At 46.7% G+C, this 17,203-nt stretch overlaps 1 protein-coding gene across 1 annotated transcript in view; it reads left to right on the top strand.

Annotated features, from left to right (window-relative positions):
* The first annotated feature begins 1,629 nt into the window (after positions 1-1,629).
* VAT1L (vesicle amine transport 1 like) overlaps positions 1,630-17,203 on the top strand; it is a 1,074,333-nt gene continuing 1,058,759 nt past the window's right edge. Inside the window, exon 1 of the mRNA XM_086945100.1 lies at positions 1,630-2,172. Coding sequence (XP_086801226.1) covers positions 1,943-2,172 — 230 coding nt within the window. The 5' untranslated portion in view covers positions 1,630-1,942. The remainder of the gene's footprint in view (positions 2,173-17,203) is intronic.

The raw sequence follows: 17,203 nt of genomic DNA, 5'->3' as shown, positions 1-17,203 counted from the left end.
TTTTGCAAATGTTATTATTAAACAGTTATTTTTAATTTCCTTCTTAAATAGACACAATTTTAGGAAGTGTAGCCTTGCGGTATGTTTCTTGCAGACTCTACAAACGTATGACATCTGTTTTGCTGTGGGGCCATTTTTAGGTCGAGCCTGGGCGGCACATGCTCTGCTCTGTGAGGCATGATCTGTTCAGTTATGGACGTGAAGTTCCGCTCATTCTCTGCCCATATTTTTCATTGGCTTGTGTCATTGGCCAATTTAAACAGTGGCTTTTCATTGGTTAAAAGGCTTAGTATTCCCACCTTACTACCGCCTTTTCACATTTTGTAACCAGGGGCGTAATACAGGCCCCCGCAGCCCATGCGGTGCGGGGGGCCATAGCTCCAAGGGGCCCCCTCGGCACTGAACTCTGGCCGGAAGAGCTCCTGATTGAGCCCGGAGGGGGCCCCCCTAAGTACCGTGCAGAGAGGCCCCCTTACTTTTTGTTACGCCAGTGTTTGTAACCTCTCATAAGGACACCCCATGTTACAAGTTTTGTTGCTCTGTAGGCTTTAATTTACAGCCTCCAAGCACTGTTTCCTCAAAAAGCTTTGTCAGGCAGGACACACTCTCTCCTAACGCCAAACGCATTGCAATGTAATAGGTCTTGCATTTGCAAGAGTTTAAGCTATTGGCACTGTAAATGAAAATGCCTTGTATTCATCTGCATTAAAAACAACACATTAATAAAAGGCATTTTCATTTACAATGCCAATAGTTCAAACTCTCGTAACTGTGAGACCTATTGCATTGCAAATGCTTGTTAAAGTCAGTTGTGTGTCGTTGTTTGAGCATAGTTTTTAAAAAAAAATTATTTATGGATTCTACTTTTATGGTTCTATGTTTAAATCCGATAAAGTTTCTTCATTGATTGATTTAATACGAGGGGGGGGGGCGAAGAAGTAATGAAAAAGCCCCCCACCCATGTCCTAAGACTTCAGTGACTAGGCAGCTATATGATTTGCATATCTGACTTGAGACGCCTGCTTGCCTTATTTATTAGTATGCCCTGGAGTAGAGTGGAGCCGAATGCATTAACAAGCACAGGCTGTAGGGCGTGTAACAGGAACATGGGGACACGAGTCTTGGAATCAGCTGGTATGTCAGCAATCAAACGAAAAGGAACAAAACTTAGCCCGCATCTTAAAAAATCAGCAGAAGAACAGAGTGTGCAGAACCGCCTGCTGGATTGCAAACAGTTCACACACTGAATGGAAGGCATTTTTTAAAGTTGGTGGAACCTACAAACGTTGCGTTTAAATCTGTAAGAAATATCTACTGTTCCAGCTCAGTAGATTTCCCGAGCAAATGTAAGACCTTATCGCAGTTCGTACTCGACGTGGAGAATGAAACAATATGTAGACGTGTTTCCAGATATTTGTCGCAGCTTAAATAATACAGTAATAACGCTCAGCTTTTGGGTACCACTGTGCTACAGAGCCCGGGTCAGGCAGACTTCTCTTTTCTCTTATAGTAGGTTAGACCGGATCTTTGTATTTTCTTTCTGAACTTAAAACAGGCAGAGGGCGCTCACCGCACATAGAGGGGCGGCATTTCCCTGTACTGAAGAGGCTGGCTTAGCTGAGAGCGGTCGCTGCTACTCCGTGTATTATGGTAGAGGACCAGTCGCTTGCAGCCATTGCACATCCGAGCATCACATGCAACAGGCGGAGTGGGAGCCGCAGCACCCCAAAATCTGCCTAACACATCAGCGGCATCCTGGGAACCAACTAGCACCCAGCAGGTGCTGCTCGAGCACACCGGTGCCACTCTCTATCCACCCCTGCCACCCTCCCCTGAGGAGCGAGAAGCCCGTCTGAGCAGGTGCCCTCCTCCCATTTCCAGAGAGCATCGCCTTGCCCACCTCCCCCGAAAGGTGTGATCGGACACCCCCGCGGGCACTGCCATGGCGAAGGATGGCACCGAGGCGGCCGAGGAGACGGAGAAGATGATCGAGCCGGAAGCGTGTGGGGAGAAGGACAGTTGCCCGCCGGCCCTAGGGTGGGCCACCGGAGACTCGCAGTCAATGAGAGCAGTGGTGCTATCCGGATTCGGGGGGCTGAACAAGCTGCGCGTGGCTAAGAGAGCCCTGCCCGTGCCGCAGGAGGGGGAGGTCAAGATCCGAGTCAAAGCCTGGTCCAGTATAATCTTTACTACCCAACTAGAGTGTGTGGGTGTTTGTCGTCCGTGTCTCGCTCTCACCCTCTGCACGTTTGCCTGTGTGTGCACCTGGGTCTAGTGCCCGCCTGTCTAGCTCTTGCTCTGCATGTTTGCGTTTGTGTGTGTTTTGTGTACGCATGCATGTTTGTCTTTCGCCGTAATACGTCAGAAGCAGCAATTTTAATTTATGTTAATCAATTTACAGTTCTAAGAATGTCCTCTTACTGGTTGGCTGTGCAAACGTGTTATACTGCTGGCATGCTTTTATGTACGTCTGTTAGGCGCCTTCTCCAAAGCAAAGAAAGTACAACTTATGAACGTACCTGACTGTGGGCCTTTATTTACAAATCTATTTATCCTGTTAGTTTGTAGGTACGTCATTTCCCACCGTAACCCCAGGTTGACACACACTGTGCGGTGCTTACATTTCTGTGTGTGCAGCCTTATGTAAAACACCCACAGTACGCAGCGACAAACACGCAGTTCATGATTGTGTGACCACCGGTATTTATTCAACTTTGTCTAACACATCTATATAGCTTACAACCACCAGTCTATTCAGTGGGTGTACGAACAGAACTATAGCTGTTTCAGAGTAATAGTCGCGACAATAGAGTTTGTGTAAAATAGTCCACACGTAGAACATTCTAGTACTTTCCTCCCTATTCTTGGGTACCATATGAAGATAGACAATCTGCCCAGGTTAGACATCTCTTGCTCCGACTGTGGCTCCAGGTGGCACGTCTCCGCCTTGAAAATACATACAAACGTGATCCGTCCTTATGTCGCTCACTCTTCGTCCGGTAGTGTATCTCCATCAGTGTTCAGATGAAGACGATACACAAATAACACTATCCAGCAGCATTCCCCAAGCTCCACATCATTTCCCACACAACTCATTGACATGGAATTCTCGACCCACAGCCAAACATCCCGAAATGTGATACATTAGCCAGAACTAACCCACGGGCAACACACTGTTGATGCAGTGAGAACATTCTTGAAGGGGGCATCCACTGAAAACAAGACTGTTCATATCTCCATACCCAATCTCGCATGACCAACAATGTGGACACCGTAAAGCTTTGTCGAGTCATGACGTCTGTTTGGGGTCTTGAGAACTGTAGTGACGTCATTTTCATGGCTTCTTGTAAGATTTGTTTCGTGAGCAAATGAAACGCAGTAAAGGCCCGTTTGTGCGTACGCGGCCTTAGGGACAGTTCTGAGACTGCCAGGTAAATGTCTGCACCTCTCCTTGCCGTAGTTCGTTATTTAGATACCTCTAGGTCTGGAGTATGTGTGATTAGCACACACGTCTGCTGCGCACAGAATGTTCTAGTATTTGTAGAATTAAATACGCACCAAAGTATTCTAGAAAGAAGACTCAATATAGTCACCCTAAGAGAGAGTGGTAACTCCTACATAACAGACTAACATGTTCACTTCTCAAATTCCATATTCAACTATACTAATTCACCACTAATCCTTTATGGGTTCTGGAGTACCTTGCTACTCGCCAGAAAAGCGCTTCAACACCTAAGAGGCAGTGGCGGCTGGTGACATTTGAAAGTAGTGGGGCGTAAAAGTTTGAGGTGAGTGCTCGGTGGCGAGTGAGCCTAGTGAGTGAGTCTGACTGCCATAAGGTGGGTTTGTGGGGTCCTTCTCGCCATTTTTGTAATCAAACTGACTATCCCCAGAGCTAAGCTAACCCAGCCTATCAGTATTCAGATGCTGATTAAGCCGATGTGTAATATCTGAAAAAACTCCAGGTGACAATGGTGAACACTGCACAGAGATGGTGCCCTGACTACCGAAGCGCACACGGTAATGGATAGACACACAATGCATGCACATGTGAGGTATTTGGCCACTGTGGGTAACATCAAAAGGAATGGGGGCGATTGACAGCCTGAAAACAGGCAACATATGCAGGGAACAAGCCCCAAGGCATCCTATGTGACCCAAGAACACCACCCAGCATGGATGCAGCAATAATGTAGTACACATGCAAAATTAGTAGCAGATGAAGAGAGCAGTGCCTGAATAAACAAAAAACAGTAATAAAGACATTCATGAACGAAATTAATGAATTTACCAACCATGAAAGAAACACTAAAATGCTAATTTAAAGGGTACGACTCCAGTCCATAGCATCCGAGCACCTCGCAGAACATGTCACTACCAGTGACATCACACAGCTGGGTCCTTACCAAGGATGCACACGCACACCCCACCTCTTAAAGTTCAATAATCTGCATAAACTAGAATCATTGAGGGAAAACAAACCATGTGACAACACCATGTTAATTTTTAAATAATTCTCTCTGTGGTATTTTAGAACAAGTCCTTGCGTGCAGGTTTGTGTAACTGTGCAGTTTTGTTTACATTCCACTCGCAAAAGAAACGGAACTAATAAGCTCTCTGATTTGTACATTTAACTTCCACACACCTGTGGCACAGTATGACCCCAACTCCCAGTGCACCAAGCATATCAAGGTGTCCTGCAGCACCTTGATCTCCTGGGCCAGAATGGCGAAGAGCACCTGCAGCACGGGAACCATGTTCAGAGCAAATAAAAGACACGAGCGAGCAATGAGTTTACCGCTGCAGTAGTTCTAATTAACTGCGCTGTAAGACTGTGCGGGTGAGAAAGCAATATTAGAGGGGGCGAGAGAGCAAACAAGGGTTGTATCCTGAACAATGCGAGCCTGTGCAAAAACAGTTTTCTGCAGGTGCATTTATGTGATTTATGCTCTAATCACAAACCCTTTTTTATGATCAGCGCTGGTGTGCAGATTACCTTTTCATCAGTTAGTTAACATTTCAAACGGTTCCTAACTGAGAATATACTTAAAAAATAGAAATACCTGTTTTCTGCCATATTCTCAGTAAGGAAACACTATCATGAAAATTGCACTAACGGACAAATTGCTGGGGCAAAAATCATAGGAACTCCGCTGCAAGTGTGGCACGAGAGGAATTCAAACCTAGTGTTGCCCACGCGCACTCTAGTCTCTTCATGGTCTGGCCTCCCAGAGGTGTTTGGTAGTAAGAAGGGAGTGTGACCGGAGACAGCTGCACAGGTATGGGGAAGGAACATCAGCTGTCATGAACGAAGGAATCGGCACAGACAGTTTGAACGTCAGGCCAGCTCCAAGGGCGGCAGAAGTTTAACCACGTACAGTACACATATTTATATACCCTTATTACAGCAATTTTTATAGTGCAAAGTAAACAGCATTACAGCCCAATCCCACCCAACAGGGATTTGAAACGGTAAACAGTACACTTTTGATGTGGTTTTTTTACCTTCTATTTTTACACACGGGCGGCTGCCTGCTTCAGCGTCTCTGAGGCCATTAGGCCAACACTGACAGTGCTGCCTTGCTGCGGGCTTGCTGTGAGGCCAGGCCCGGGCCTGAGCGTGGCATGTAGTCAGAGAGATGACGAGTGACATGGTGGTGGTCAGATTGGGAATGAGGAATAAATACCACCACTCGTCTCAACTGCACCTGCACCATCCACACTTCGATCTTCGTCGTCCTGGAGGCAAATATACGCAGGAGCTGGAAGTAGATTTAAACTCCAGCGCGGCAACAGGAGTAGGGGTCCATCACTGCAAGGCATCATATTAAAGCCCTGCAGTGATTGGTCACGAACATTGGAGCCTCAAAAGATCTCTCCTATCCTCGCGTTGCCTTCTGTTCACCAGAGATCGGGCAGTCAGCCTCCAACCCACGCACGGCAGCACCATCATCCTCGTTAACTCAGCCAATCCTGGCGCAGCATAACATCGCCACTGCGCCAGGATTGGCTAAAGTGCAGGGCTAAAACTGCCCATAATGAGACCCGGCTCCCCCGGGTCTCTGTCTGTGTGACAGCTAAGGGAGGAGGAGGAGGGAAGGGGCTATTGCCTGTGTGCGCATGCGTGGGCAAGTCATAATAATGACGTGTCCTAAATGCGCACACTGCTGCCTGCCACAGACGCTGATATTCACAGTGAGTCACACGCTGCACTGCCGCAGGCCCGCCCCCCACGATCGCGATGATGTCACGTTGTGACTCCGGCCTCAATTATGACTGCACTGTCGTTTATTCTGTGCGCGCTCATAATTGTACTTTATACTTTTTACTTTTTGCGCAGTGTGCTGTGTGCAGTGTGTCAGACCAGTGACAGCAGTGACGGTCGTCCATGGCTAGTGGGGCTACGCCCCAACGCCCCCAATGGACGAACCGCCACTGCTAAGAGGGGTATTAAGTGCTATATGAATGCAAACCTTTCTTACCCTTTTATCCCTCTGCTATTTTTCTCACTTCAAATAACTGACTAATATCCACCACTGAAATTACTTCATATTTCACCAGATTAATTCACCACTAATCCTGTATGGGCTTCCTGAATAGCATATGTCAACTCCCCATCAAGGGGGGGGGGGGGGGGGCTATATAAATACAAACCTTTGTCTTCCTCTATCCTTCTGCTATCATTCCAAATCCAAATAACTGACTAACCTATCCACCACTTAAAATGTACTTGCATGTTTCACTATACTAATTCAACACTAATCCACTATGGGTCCCAGAGTAGCGTGCTACTCGTCGAAAAAGCGCTTCGACGCCTCGTCAGGGGCAGTAAGCGCTATATAAATGCAATTACAAACAATACATTAGCAGTTGCAACATCTTTGAGCAGAAATCAGCAATGGAGTTATTCTGAAACGTCATTATTTCTTAGCGGTATTATAGAAAGCTATTTGAAAACGACCCCCCCCCCCCCCCCCCCCCCCACCACCACCACCACCATTCACGACAATCTCTTCATTTATGTCAGTTTTCTTAAGAAAAACATTATTTGAAAATATTCATTAGTTAGAGTTAACGGTTCAACATGTTAAATAAAAGCAACCTCGACTGATGAGATGGCTCCGGCGACGCGGATAAAAGGCTTTAATTTGCCCACACGTACGTTTATGTAGGTGACACTGACTTCTTGTACAGCACACCGATAGCCCGCCTCGCACACTGCGCACGCGGCATTGCAATCCTGAATAAAATAACATAACAGTCTCACGTGCAGGAGCCTGTGCGGAAGTCCTCTGAGTATATGCGTGCAAACGGAGTTTGGCCAATGTGCTTGGCTGACACCAATTAGTTCGTGTACAGGCACTCGAGTCTGTAGTGTGGTTAAGTCTAAGCCTTCCACTTTCAAAAAGCATGCATTTTACCGCGATTTTGCACTCCTCTAAAATCTGTTGTATTTAACAAAAAAACATATGCATTGCATCCCCGCAGTGCTTACGCATAGCCCGGACCCCTTTAGCACTCATATCTAGGCATATGATAGTAATTCATGTCATTAGCGAGATCATCAGATGCCTGGCACGGTGACATGATCCTTGGCTGAGTGAGTCAGAGCTGTGGCTGCCTCGGGCATGCAGGCCTCGCGCTGTAGTGGGAGGCGTTAGAAAACAAAACGCAAACACCACGGGGGAGGCCATGATTCGACTGAAGTGCCTGGGTAGCACACGGGGATCGGTGCATTTCTGTCACAAGTGCATGTTCTTGAGAGAAAACATTGCACGACGCTCAGCAGCGCGTGGGGGCAGGGCCTGGATGGGACAGGACTCCGGCTTAATCCCGCGAATCATTAGGCCCGGCTGTGTGAAATAAATTGACAGGCTCTGCTATGCGCGCGCGCTGTGATGAGTCACGGCTCAGCCTCATTCGGGGCCAGGCAACGCTGACGGCTTCCAATCTCGTTCCACCCCTTCATCAGCAGAGATGAAATCCCAGATAGCGCCGAGCTGCACCGGGAACGTCTTCCTGTCACTCAAAGCTGACCGTGACAATAATATCCGAGGATGAGTCAGGGATAACACCTTATACCTGACGAGAATCAGGAAAGTAACTCGGAGCTTCTGTTAGTATTTTGTTGGAGCACTGAAAGCTACCGTGACACCCTATTCACGGATTGGGTTCAGCAGAATTATATAATAACTCTGTTCTGTTTCTCACTCTATTCCACAGACAAGGTAAAAACCCAGTGGTTTCGTTTTATATCTGATGCTGCATTGCATACATAAGTGCAGACAATGAAAAAACACGAAAGAGCATTAAAGTTTCCTAATTAACTCATTTTTTGCTTTCTTCCGTGTCAAGTTGCTCGTTAAATGATATAAGGTTCTTAGAAATGTAACACGTACTGCTGAATTGCATATAACTATTTTATTATGCACAGCCTTCCCCTCATAAGTGTTCCTGTACTCCTGGAAGAGCCTCTCTCCCACCATTCTGTTTTTATTCTATCCTAGACTTCCTTTAAACAGTTCACTTATTTGACACCCCTCAGACAGGAAGTGGTGTCCAGTGGCTTCAATTACTTGGTCCTTCCTCCATGTCCTAAGTTTCTAAGCTCTGCATGATGTCTTGGTTCTTAAACATCGGCTGCAGATCCCACATGTAAGTCACATGTTCTCATTGAGGCACTGAGGGCGTGGGATAGCTTTTGTGGGATAGCATGTACCGACCTCATAACTGCAAAAGACACACAACTGATCGTCGGAATGCGGAACAAATCCAAACATTCACCCCCAGTCAAGAGATCAGGGTTAAATCCATGGTTCTTTTGCCCACCATGCTAGCCCACTTCACACCCAGCCATATGCAAATCAGTCTTGACCCTGCTCCTCATGAGAACAGTCCAGCCCGAACTGCCAAACCAGGTCCTCCCTGGACCAGAAACAAGCATCTTGAGACTGGTTTCAGGAGTTCACCCCTCATCAACCAGACTAGCTGGAATCCAGTAGCTCAGTAAGTATTGGGGTGAAAGTCTGAAATTATTCAGCATTCTGTCTATCAATTGTTGTTTTTGCATTTGTCACCCTGAGTGGGACGGGTATGCCCAGACGTGGGTCCAGAGCTCTCAATGCCACTGGAATCAACCTAGCCTGGCTGATGAGGGGTGTTACCATGAAACCGGTCCCAGGATGTGTTTTTCAGGTCCGGGGTGTACCTGGCCTGGCAGTTCTGTCTGGATTGTTCCCTTGGGGAACGGGGTCAAGACTGATTTGCATATGACTGGGTTTGGACTGGAATAGCATGGGGAGCAAAAAAAAAATATTTATTTAGGCCCAGACATCTGTACTGAGGTGAATGTTTGACATTGTTCAGCATTATGTCCATCAATTGTCTTTTTGACCTCACACCTGCAGCTTGAGATGACCTCACGCATACTTGAGATGGTCCATCACAAACACTCTCCATGCCCGTTGTTAGGACATGGCCATTCTCAGGCTGAAGTACAGTCTGTTGGTGCTCTCATAACCTGACTCCAGCCCTTAAGATAACACTAACTTTGAACCGTAATCTTATCCTTTACCACAACCCTAAATTTATCCCACACCCTAACTCTTAACCTAATCCAGTACTGTATTCTAAAACTAACCATTACCCTAACACAAGTCTCATACTAACCCTAAACATTAACATAACCCCTTAGACTTACCATAATACAAATCTCATATCAACTTAAAACCTTACCATAACCCTAAGACATACCCTAACATGTCTCATACTAACCGTAAACCTTACCAATGATAAGCCCATTGGGACAGACAGCCTTTCAATAGTGAAAAATGAAATACAGAGTATTTCACTAACAGGACATGTCAAACACACCAGCACATGTCCCACCTTTCACATACACAACACCCTGCCCATGGGGGCTGCTGTAGGCCTACCTTAGGGGTGCCTTACTTGTAAGGAAAGGGAAGGTTTGGGCCTGGCAAGTGGGTGCACTTGACAGGACAATATGGTAGTTTACAACTGCATGGACAGACTCCGCAGTTGTAGGTTTGGGACACATTTACAGGGCTACTCATGTGGGTGGCACAACCAGTGCTGCAAGCCCACTAGTAACATTTGATTTACAGGCCCTGGCACTCAAAGCACACTTTACTAGGGGCTTATCAGTAAATCAAATATGCCATGCATGGATAACTAATCATTGTGTCAATGTATACAGAGAGCATATGCACTTTAGCACTGATCAGCAGTGGTAAAGTGCCCAGAATCCTACAGCCAATGAAAACAAGGTCAGAAACTAGGAGGCAAAAGGCAAAACATTTGGGGATGCCCCTTCTGAAAGTGCAAATTCAAACACTTACCATAACCCTTAGACTTACCCTAACACAAGTCCTTAACTAACCTTAAACCTTACCATCGTCCTTAGACTTACCCTAACGCAAGTCTCATACCATAAACCTTACTGTACCCCTTAGACAAACCATATTTCAAAGCTTCTTCCTTATCTAAGTGTTGGAAAGTGGGTTATTAGGAATGGTAAATATGCATCTACCCCTAACAAAGTCTAGGGCTCAGAATAGGTCTCAATAAATTATTCCCACGCTCAACCCTTGTTAGGTTGGCTGTGAGCAGGCAGACTTAATTTAAGAAACAGGTATGTAAAGCTTTTTAAAACACATATTTAGTAAGTACACATAATAAAAATCTCACACCAATTTATAAAAATCGGAAATATTTTTATTTCTAAAATGACACCAAAATGACCACAATCCAATATAGGGAACCCGAGATATGAATGTTTAAAAAAAAAGATTTAGCAGTATATAACACTTAGAAACCTATAGTGCCACCTTTGGAAATCTGGTCGCGCTTGACCGGGACAAAGTCAAAGTTTCAGGCTGACCACAACGGAGCCCTGCTTGGATACTCCTCACCGTAGGCCTTGGTTGAGATATTAACTTCGGACTTAGAAATGTTTCTGGAGCTTTTTCTGCTAGGGTCCATTGTTGCCTTTGATCAGTCCAGATTGGGGTAGGGTTCTCTGGCTTGCTTTCCAGGGATCTCCCTGTCAAACTCTGGAAATTCAGGCCACTGGAGTTTTTCAGCGGGACAAACCAGCAGGCCAGGCCAGCTTACGTTTGAAGGTGGGCGGCTTGGCTCTCGTGGTTGATTCGGTCCTCTCATTGAGCTTTTTTCCTAAGTTGTGCCAAACTTCTCCAAACTTCTGGAACTTCTTCCTGAAGTTCCACTTGAGGGTCCAAAGTGTCCAAAACACAATCCAAGGGTCCAGAATCTCCAAGATGGCCCTTGAAAGGTTGGGACCACAATTCTTGCAATGCACCTGGACAAATCCCTTTCAAATCCACTGGACACACTCCAGGAAAGGGATTTATGGTGGTGATGGTCCAGGTGAGCTCTGTTAACCTGTAGTTTGCAGGGAGTCCACTCTTTATTCCTCTTGAAGCAGGGTAAAACGAAAGGGCTCTAGTTCTAGATAATGCAGCAGGCGCAGTCTGTCAGAATGCAGGGTCTGACAGTGCAAATCAAGTTTCTAGATTGGCAAGCCTTCTTTTTCTCTAAATTTCAAGCAGATCTGAGAGGTTCTGCACCTCTCATATATTTATTCAGTGTTTTGCGGGTTTAAGCCTGAGAGCACTCTGTCCAATTAGGTGCAGGGCAACACCCCAGAGCATGACTACTTCATCCAAAGTGTGGCATGATCTTCTCCCAGAAAGCACTCCAAAATTCAGTATGGCTGAAATCCCAGCAGAGGAGAAGGCCTAGTTAAACTGACCTCAGTATGGCTCATTTCCATAGCTTTCCTTCCCTACCATCCTCAAATTACTGCCGTAAGCCTGCCATCTGGCTGGGTCAGATGGCTGGGGGTAAATGGACCTGGTATTCACTGCCTGTCCTATTCCTCCTTTAAAGCTCATGCTTTACGACCCCTCCTCCCTGCTCTGGCTTACCTGTGTAGCAGAGCTCTCTCTACCAGATAGCCTCTCTCTGGGTGAGCCACTTATTACTTCATCAAAGCAACAAGGCAAATTCTGTTAACTCTGACCAATCGCGGAAGAGAACAGGAAGGTTGAATTTTGGCTCACAAACAACAAAGTCTTATAACTTATTTGCCGCATGCTTTAGGATAAATTCAACAATATCATACTGTTAACTTTATCAATACTATTTTCCTAGGTCCTGAATGATATTTAAAGTTAATTCCTAGCGATAGTTATGCATTAATAAACCATTGCCATGTTATCCTATGTGGCTAGCGATCTGCAATGGGGAAAATGAAATGTGCAATTTCTCCAACACCAGGGCACATACACTATATTTTATAAGGACCCTGCTTATAGCTACCTGACCCCCACCCTAGAACACATAGGGGAGACTTTAGGGGTCCTGAATGTGCAAAAATAGTGTAGATCCTCACTTCACTGTGCTAGTAGCACAAATGTTGATTTTGGGAAGCATTTTACTACAATGGGGAAAGTGAAATGTGCAAATTCTGTCTCCCTAGGGCATATAAAACCTCTTTTATAAGGGCTCTCCTTATAAGTATCTAACCCCCACCCCTGGGACATCTAGGGGAGATCCTGGTGGTACCTAATATGGCAACATTTTGTAGTTTATCACTTTTTAAGTGCCTTTTCCACCAAAGTAGAGTTTGGGCAAAATTTACATTTATAAGCACTGCTGCAATACAGGACTGCTTTTAAAGCGACCTCAGGCTCTCAGCAGTGCACATGTGCAGTTTAGAGGCTGCTGGCCTCTAAACTGCCATGCCCTATTATATACTAGGTACTTAAAAGTAGTTTTAATCTCTTTGTCCTATTGTGTACTAGGGACTGATAGGGCAGGTCATGCCAATTTTAAGTGTACCCTCATGTATGTGTGTGTTTTCATTGTGTTTCCAATATAGCACTGTCCCTGTGCCTGGTTAGGCTGAGCCCAGGGCCAGTCAGAGTCTGTTACCACCAGTGCCAGTAAGCAAAAAATGGGGTTTCACAGGGCCCACAGCATGACTTTGCAACACTAAGTATAACCCATTCCAACACCTAAAACTCATCACTATCCTAGAATTAAATACTTACATTTATTTGAAGAAGCAGCAATATCATACTATTATGTTAATTCTAATCCCTGTGATGTAGTCATCGGTACATAATGGAATCAAGGTAGCAATGGGGCATCTTGTATAATTCCCATCTGTAAACACATTGCATGTGATTACATTCTTGAAATAGCACATACCTTCTGGAGCATGTTATTGTGATTCCTGTGCAAGTATCCACATTATATTTTGCCTGTGGGTGACTGCATTGACAGCCTGCTGGTTTATCAAGCAACAGTTTCCTGAACAAATTCAACCATTGACAACATTTAAAATCTCAAGAATTCCCCATACAACCGGTGTACAAAATCCAAAGAGAGTGTGTGGTGCTAGACCAAGAAAAATATCCAACCATTGCATGCTGACATTGGAGGTGGAATGAAGGCAATTAAACAGCTGAGTCTCCAACTTCCATTTAAAATATGTTGTTTCCTTGAAGTCAGCCAAGAGCTGGTTGCACAAACGGAAACACCTGTCTCCCAAGTACTTCTACACCACAGAGTGGCCAGAAGCTTGAGGTTGTCTGACCTAAGACTTCTGTTGGGGATGTAACACTGGAAGCATGACTTTCAGTGCTCCGTACCCTCTTCCTCAATGGCTCCATAACCAATGTCAGAGTCCAAAAGTCCATTAGTAAAGTAATAGGCAACAGGTGGAACTTCCTCAAAATGGAGGTCCTGTAAGCTTGCTGAGGAACATCTACCACCACGCTTGTCACATAGCTCTGAATCGCCTAAAATCTGCTATGAGCTGTTTAACTGTCTGCAAGATGAGCATTTCGTGTGCCCGGACAGGCAAGTACCAATCATATAGCTAACATATAACAGCGTCATAGTTTCCTTTGTAGCAAAATCAGGAGACCAGATGCAGGCATCTTGCCCTACATTAGGTGTTTAAAAAGTATTCTTGGAGGAGGAGCCAAGATGGCGATCGGGTCGGACGTGTAGTCCCTCGGCTCCGCCGACCTACTCTTTCATCGCGCCTATCCTGTCCCCGATCCTGCGCTCAGTCGGCACGATGCGGTAGCCGTAATGCCCCATCGGCTTGTGGGGAAATCCTGAAGACCGCGCTCCTCTGCAACCGGGAGAAATGCTCGATTGAAGTTCGAGACCCGCGGCGGCCCTCAGACCGGGGCCTCGAGTAGATTTCGGCGCCGGCTGTGGAATGAACAACATCGGGCGTCGGCAGCTGTACCTCGCCGGCCGGTCCAATTGGGAAATCGCGGCCGGCTCTGGGCCTCCCGCTTCATCGGACGGCAGGTAAAGGATTGATTGTGCCCGGCGCCTGGGTCTGGAGTGCTTTTCTACTTGCGGGAACCCTTATCGTTCGTGGCCGATTGTTTGCCCTACTGCTGCCCTGCTGCCAGCGAGAGGTCTCCCATCTACATGCCCCACCGACTTCCAGCGGAACGGCTGGCTTATGGGATACTGTCAACTGCTGCTTCCTGGTGTCTGCTTGCCACTGTATCTGAGCATAGCCTTACTGTGTACTGTGAGCGGCCAGCCCCTGGTTTGGAGGGCTTCCATGTGCAGTGAGCAATGGCGCACATTCTCGAGGAGTCGGGGCCGTCGAGCGGATACATATGTGGTGAGCTGGGAGATGCGAGTGGATGTGAGCGTGGGTGTGCCCAAGGCTACGGTGCACTACTGGCGGCCATCGTCTCCTTCCGTCAAGAAATGACTTTCTCCGTGCTCACCCTGATTGGCAAGGTTGACAGTATACTGTTTGCATCGGAGGGCTCAAACATGGCGGTGTTGCCGGACCACAGTGCTGCGCTTCTCCCCGGGTCCGACTACCACAAGATGGCGGCCCCACATCATAGTGATTGCCTTGGGACTTCAGTATCCGGGGCTGCCTTTGGAATGAGCGACACCCGCCTGGACCGATGTGTGACCCGTGGCTTGCGTTTAAGACATGAGTCTTTTCCCCGTGCCTCGCCCCTTGAAACCCAGAGCTCGCTCCAACAGGAGCAGGACATCGAGACTCTCCCCTTCCGCTCAGCCTTGAAGTCTCCTAGGGGGGTTATGCACTCCTTGGCGGGACCGTTGGCCCTCAGTGTCCCTGCTCTGGCTGTGTGTGGGAATCGATGTGCCCCCTTTGGATTCCTGCTCGCACCTTTCTGGGTTACCTTTGTTGGCAGGGAGGGGAGAGTGAAGACGGGACTTTGTTGTTGCCTGATGGTTTCCCGGTTACAGACCGAATTGGATATGGACCATGCTGGTATTTTGGGTTATTCGGTGTGCCGACTTTGCGCTTTTTCACACTGTATGCTTGTATTGCGGTCCTTTTATTGAACAATATATCCTGAGCTACTATGTAACTGCTTGACCTGTGGAAAGATGGCGCCGAGGGTCTGGTAGCGGGCTCCTCCTCCACCTTTCTTTATATACGACTTTCCTTTTCTTCCTTTCTTACTTATCTCACTGTTTCTATATTTCGGGTACTCTTTTTTGGGCGACAGGCACACTGCTAGGGGGGGGGTAGGCCGTAGCCTCTGCATGCATGTATGGTGGGGGGTAGGGGGGGGGGGGATCTTCTTTTGTCCGTTTTTGTTTCTATGGGCCTTATTCTTTCTTCTTCCGACTTCTTTTCTTGTCTTTTTTCTGTCTTTGGGTTGTGGTTTGGTTCGTTGTGAGGTGGGCACTGACCGGCATGAGACATACTGTGTGCTCAATTATCCTGATGTGTATTTTGTCATGCCGCTGCTTCGATTATAACTTTTTCTTTACCTCTTGGGACTCGCCTGCTGATCGTTGCATACTCGTGTTGTAGCAGGATTAACTGGACTGTGACTCTTCTTGTTTCTATATCTTTAGTATAAAAGTCTCAACAAAAATTTAAAAATTAACCTTCATTCCTCCTGTCTCTCGGTAGTACGAGTGGGTCCAGTGAATCTCTGATCGATTGCTTATTTGTACTGACGTGCTACTGGGTCATCGTATAGTTTGCGACAGTGCATTAAATGTTTCGCAGCCGGCCAGGTGGTTGTAGGCCCGTATTTGTTTGCTGAATCTGCACAATAAAGGTTTCAAAAAAAAAAAAAAAAAAAAAGTATTCTCTCAATATCATTGTACTGAATTGCTGACTTTAACAGATTGCCTGCCACCACTGCCTATGAAGATATCACCATAGTCCAGTTCAAATGATTTTTGGAAGATGTCTGCCTACTTGCAGGCTGACAAGCAAACACTTTTTTTGTCATGATCAATCAAGTGTCTTGTAAACTGTAACTACTCACCTGTAAAGGTTTTTAGGTGCTGTGTGTGTGTGTGTGTGGGGGTGGGGGGAGGTGACTGCTGATCCCTTGAAGGCACTGTTGTTCAGTCAACGAGCCAGGTCTTGAGGTCCTTCTTGAATTGAGGCAGTGACGATGATTGCCTGAGGTGGAGAGGCATGGTGTTCCTGGTCTTTGCTGCGAGGTAGGAGAAGGAACTTCCTCCGGGTGTGGTCTTTCGGATACGTGGGATGGTGGCTAGAGCCAGTTGGGCAGAGGTGAGGTCTCTGGTGGGTCAGTGGAATGCAAGGCAGAGGTTGAGGTACACAAGTCCCACATCGTGTAGGGCTTTGAAGGGGTGTGTGAGGAGCTTGAAGGTGATTCTTTTGTCGACTTGGAGCCAGTGGAGGTCTTTCGGGTGGCCGGGGATGTGGGTGTGGCAGGGGATATTGAGGATGAGTCTGGCAGAGGCGTTCTGAATGTTCTGCAGTTTCTTGAGGAGTTTCTGGGTGATGCTGGCGTAGAGTGTTTTGCCACAGTCGAGTCTGCTGCTGATAAGTGTGAGGGTGACGTGAAGTCGGCGGGGACCCACTTGAAGATATTTTGGTACAAACGTAGCGTGTGGAAGCAGGATGATGAGACAGCATTGACCTGGCGGTTCATGGTGAGTGAGGAGTCCAGGATGATGCCAAGGTTACATGCATGTGTGTCATGTTGATACGCAAATCGGTAAATGTTCTAATGGAGAAATACAAAACCCAGTTTTTCTTCTGTGCTGAACTACAGGAGACACAAAGGTTGTACCGTTCTCCTCGGGGCATCTATGTTTGCCAAAGCGGACTTTTGCTTACATTTGAGATTCATTCTGAATT

This window comes from Lissotriton vulgaris, chromosome 12, assembly GCF_964263255.1.
Source record: "Lissotriton vulgaris chromosome 12, aLisVul1.2, whole genome shotgun sequence".
In the NCBI taxonomy this organism is placed as follows: Eukaryota; Metazoa; Chordata; class Amphibia; order Caudata; family Salamandridae; genus Lissotriton; species Lissotriton vulgaris.
The sequence above is the reverse complement of the archived record's forward strand: the minus strand, read 5'-3'. Positions and strand labels throughout refer to the sequence as shown.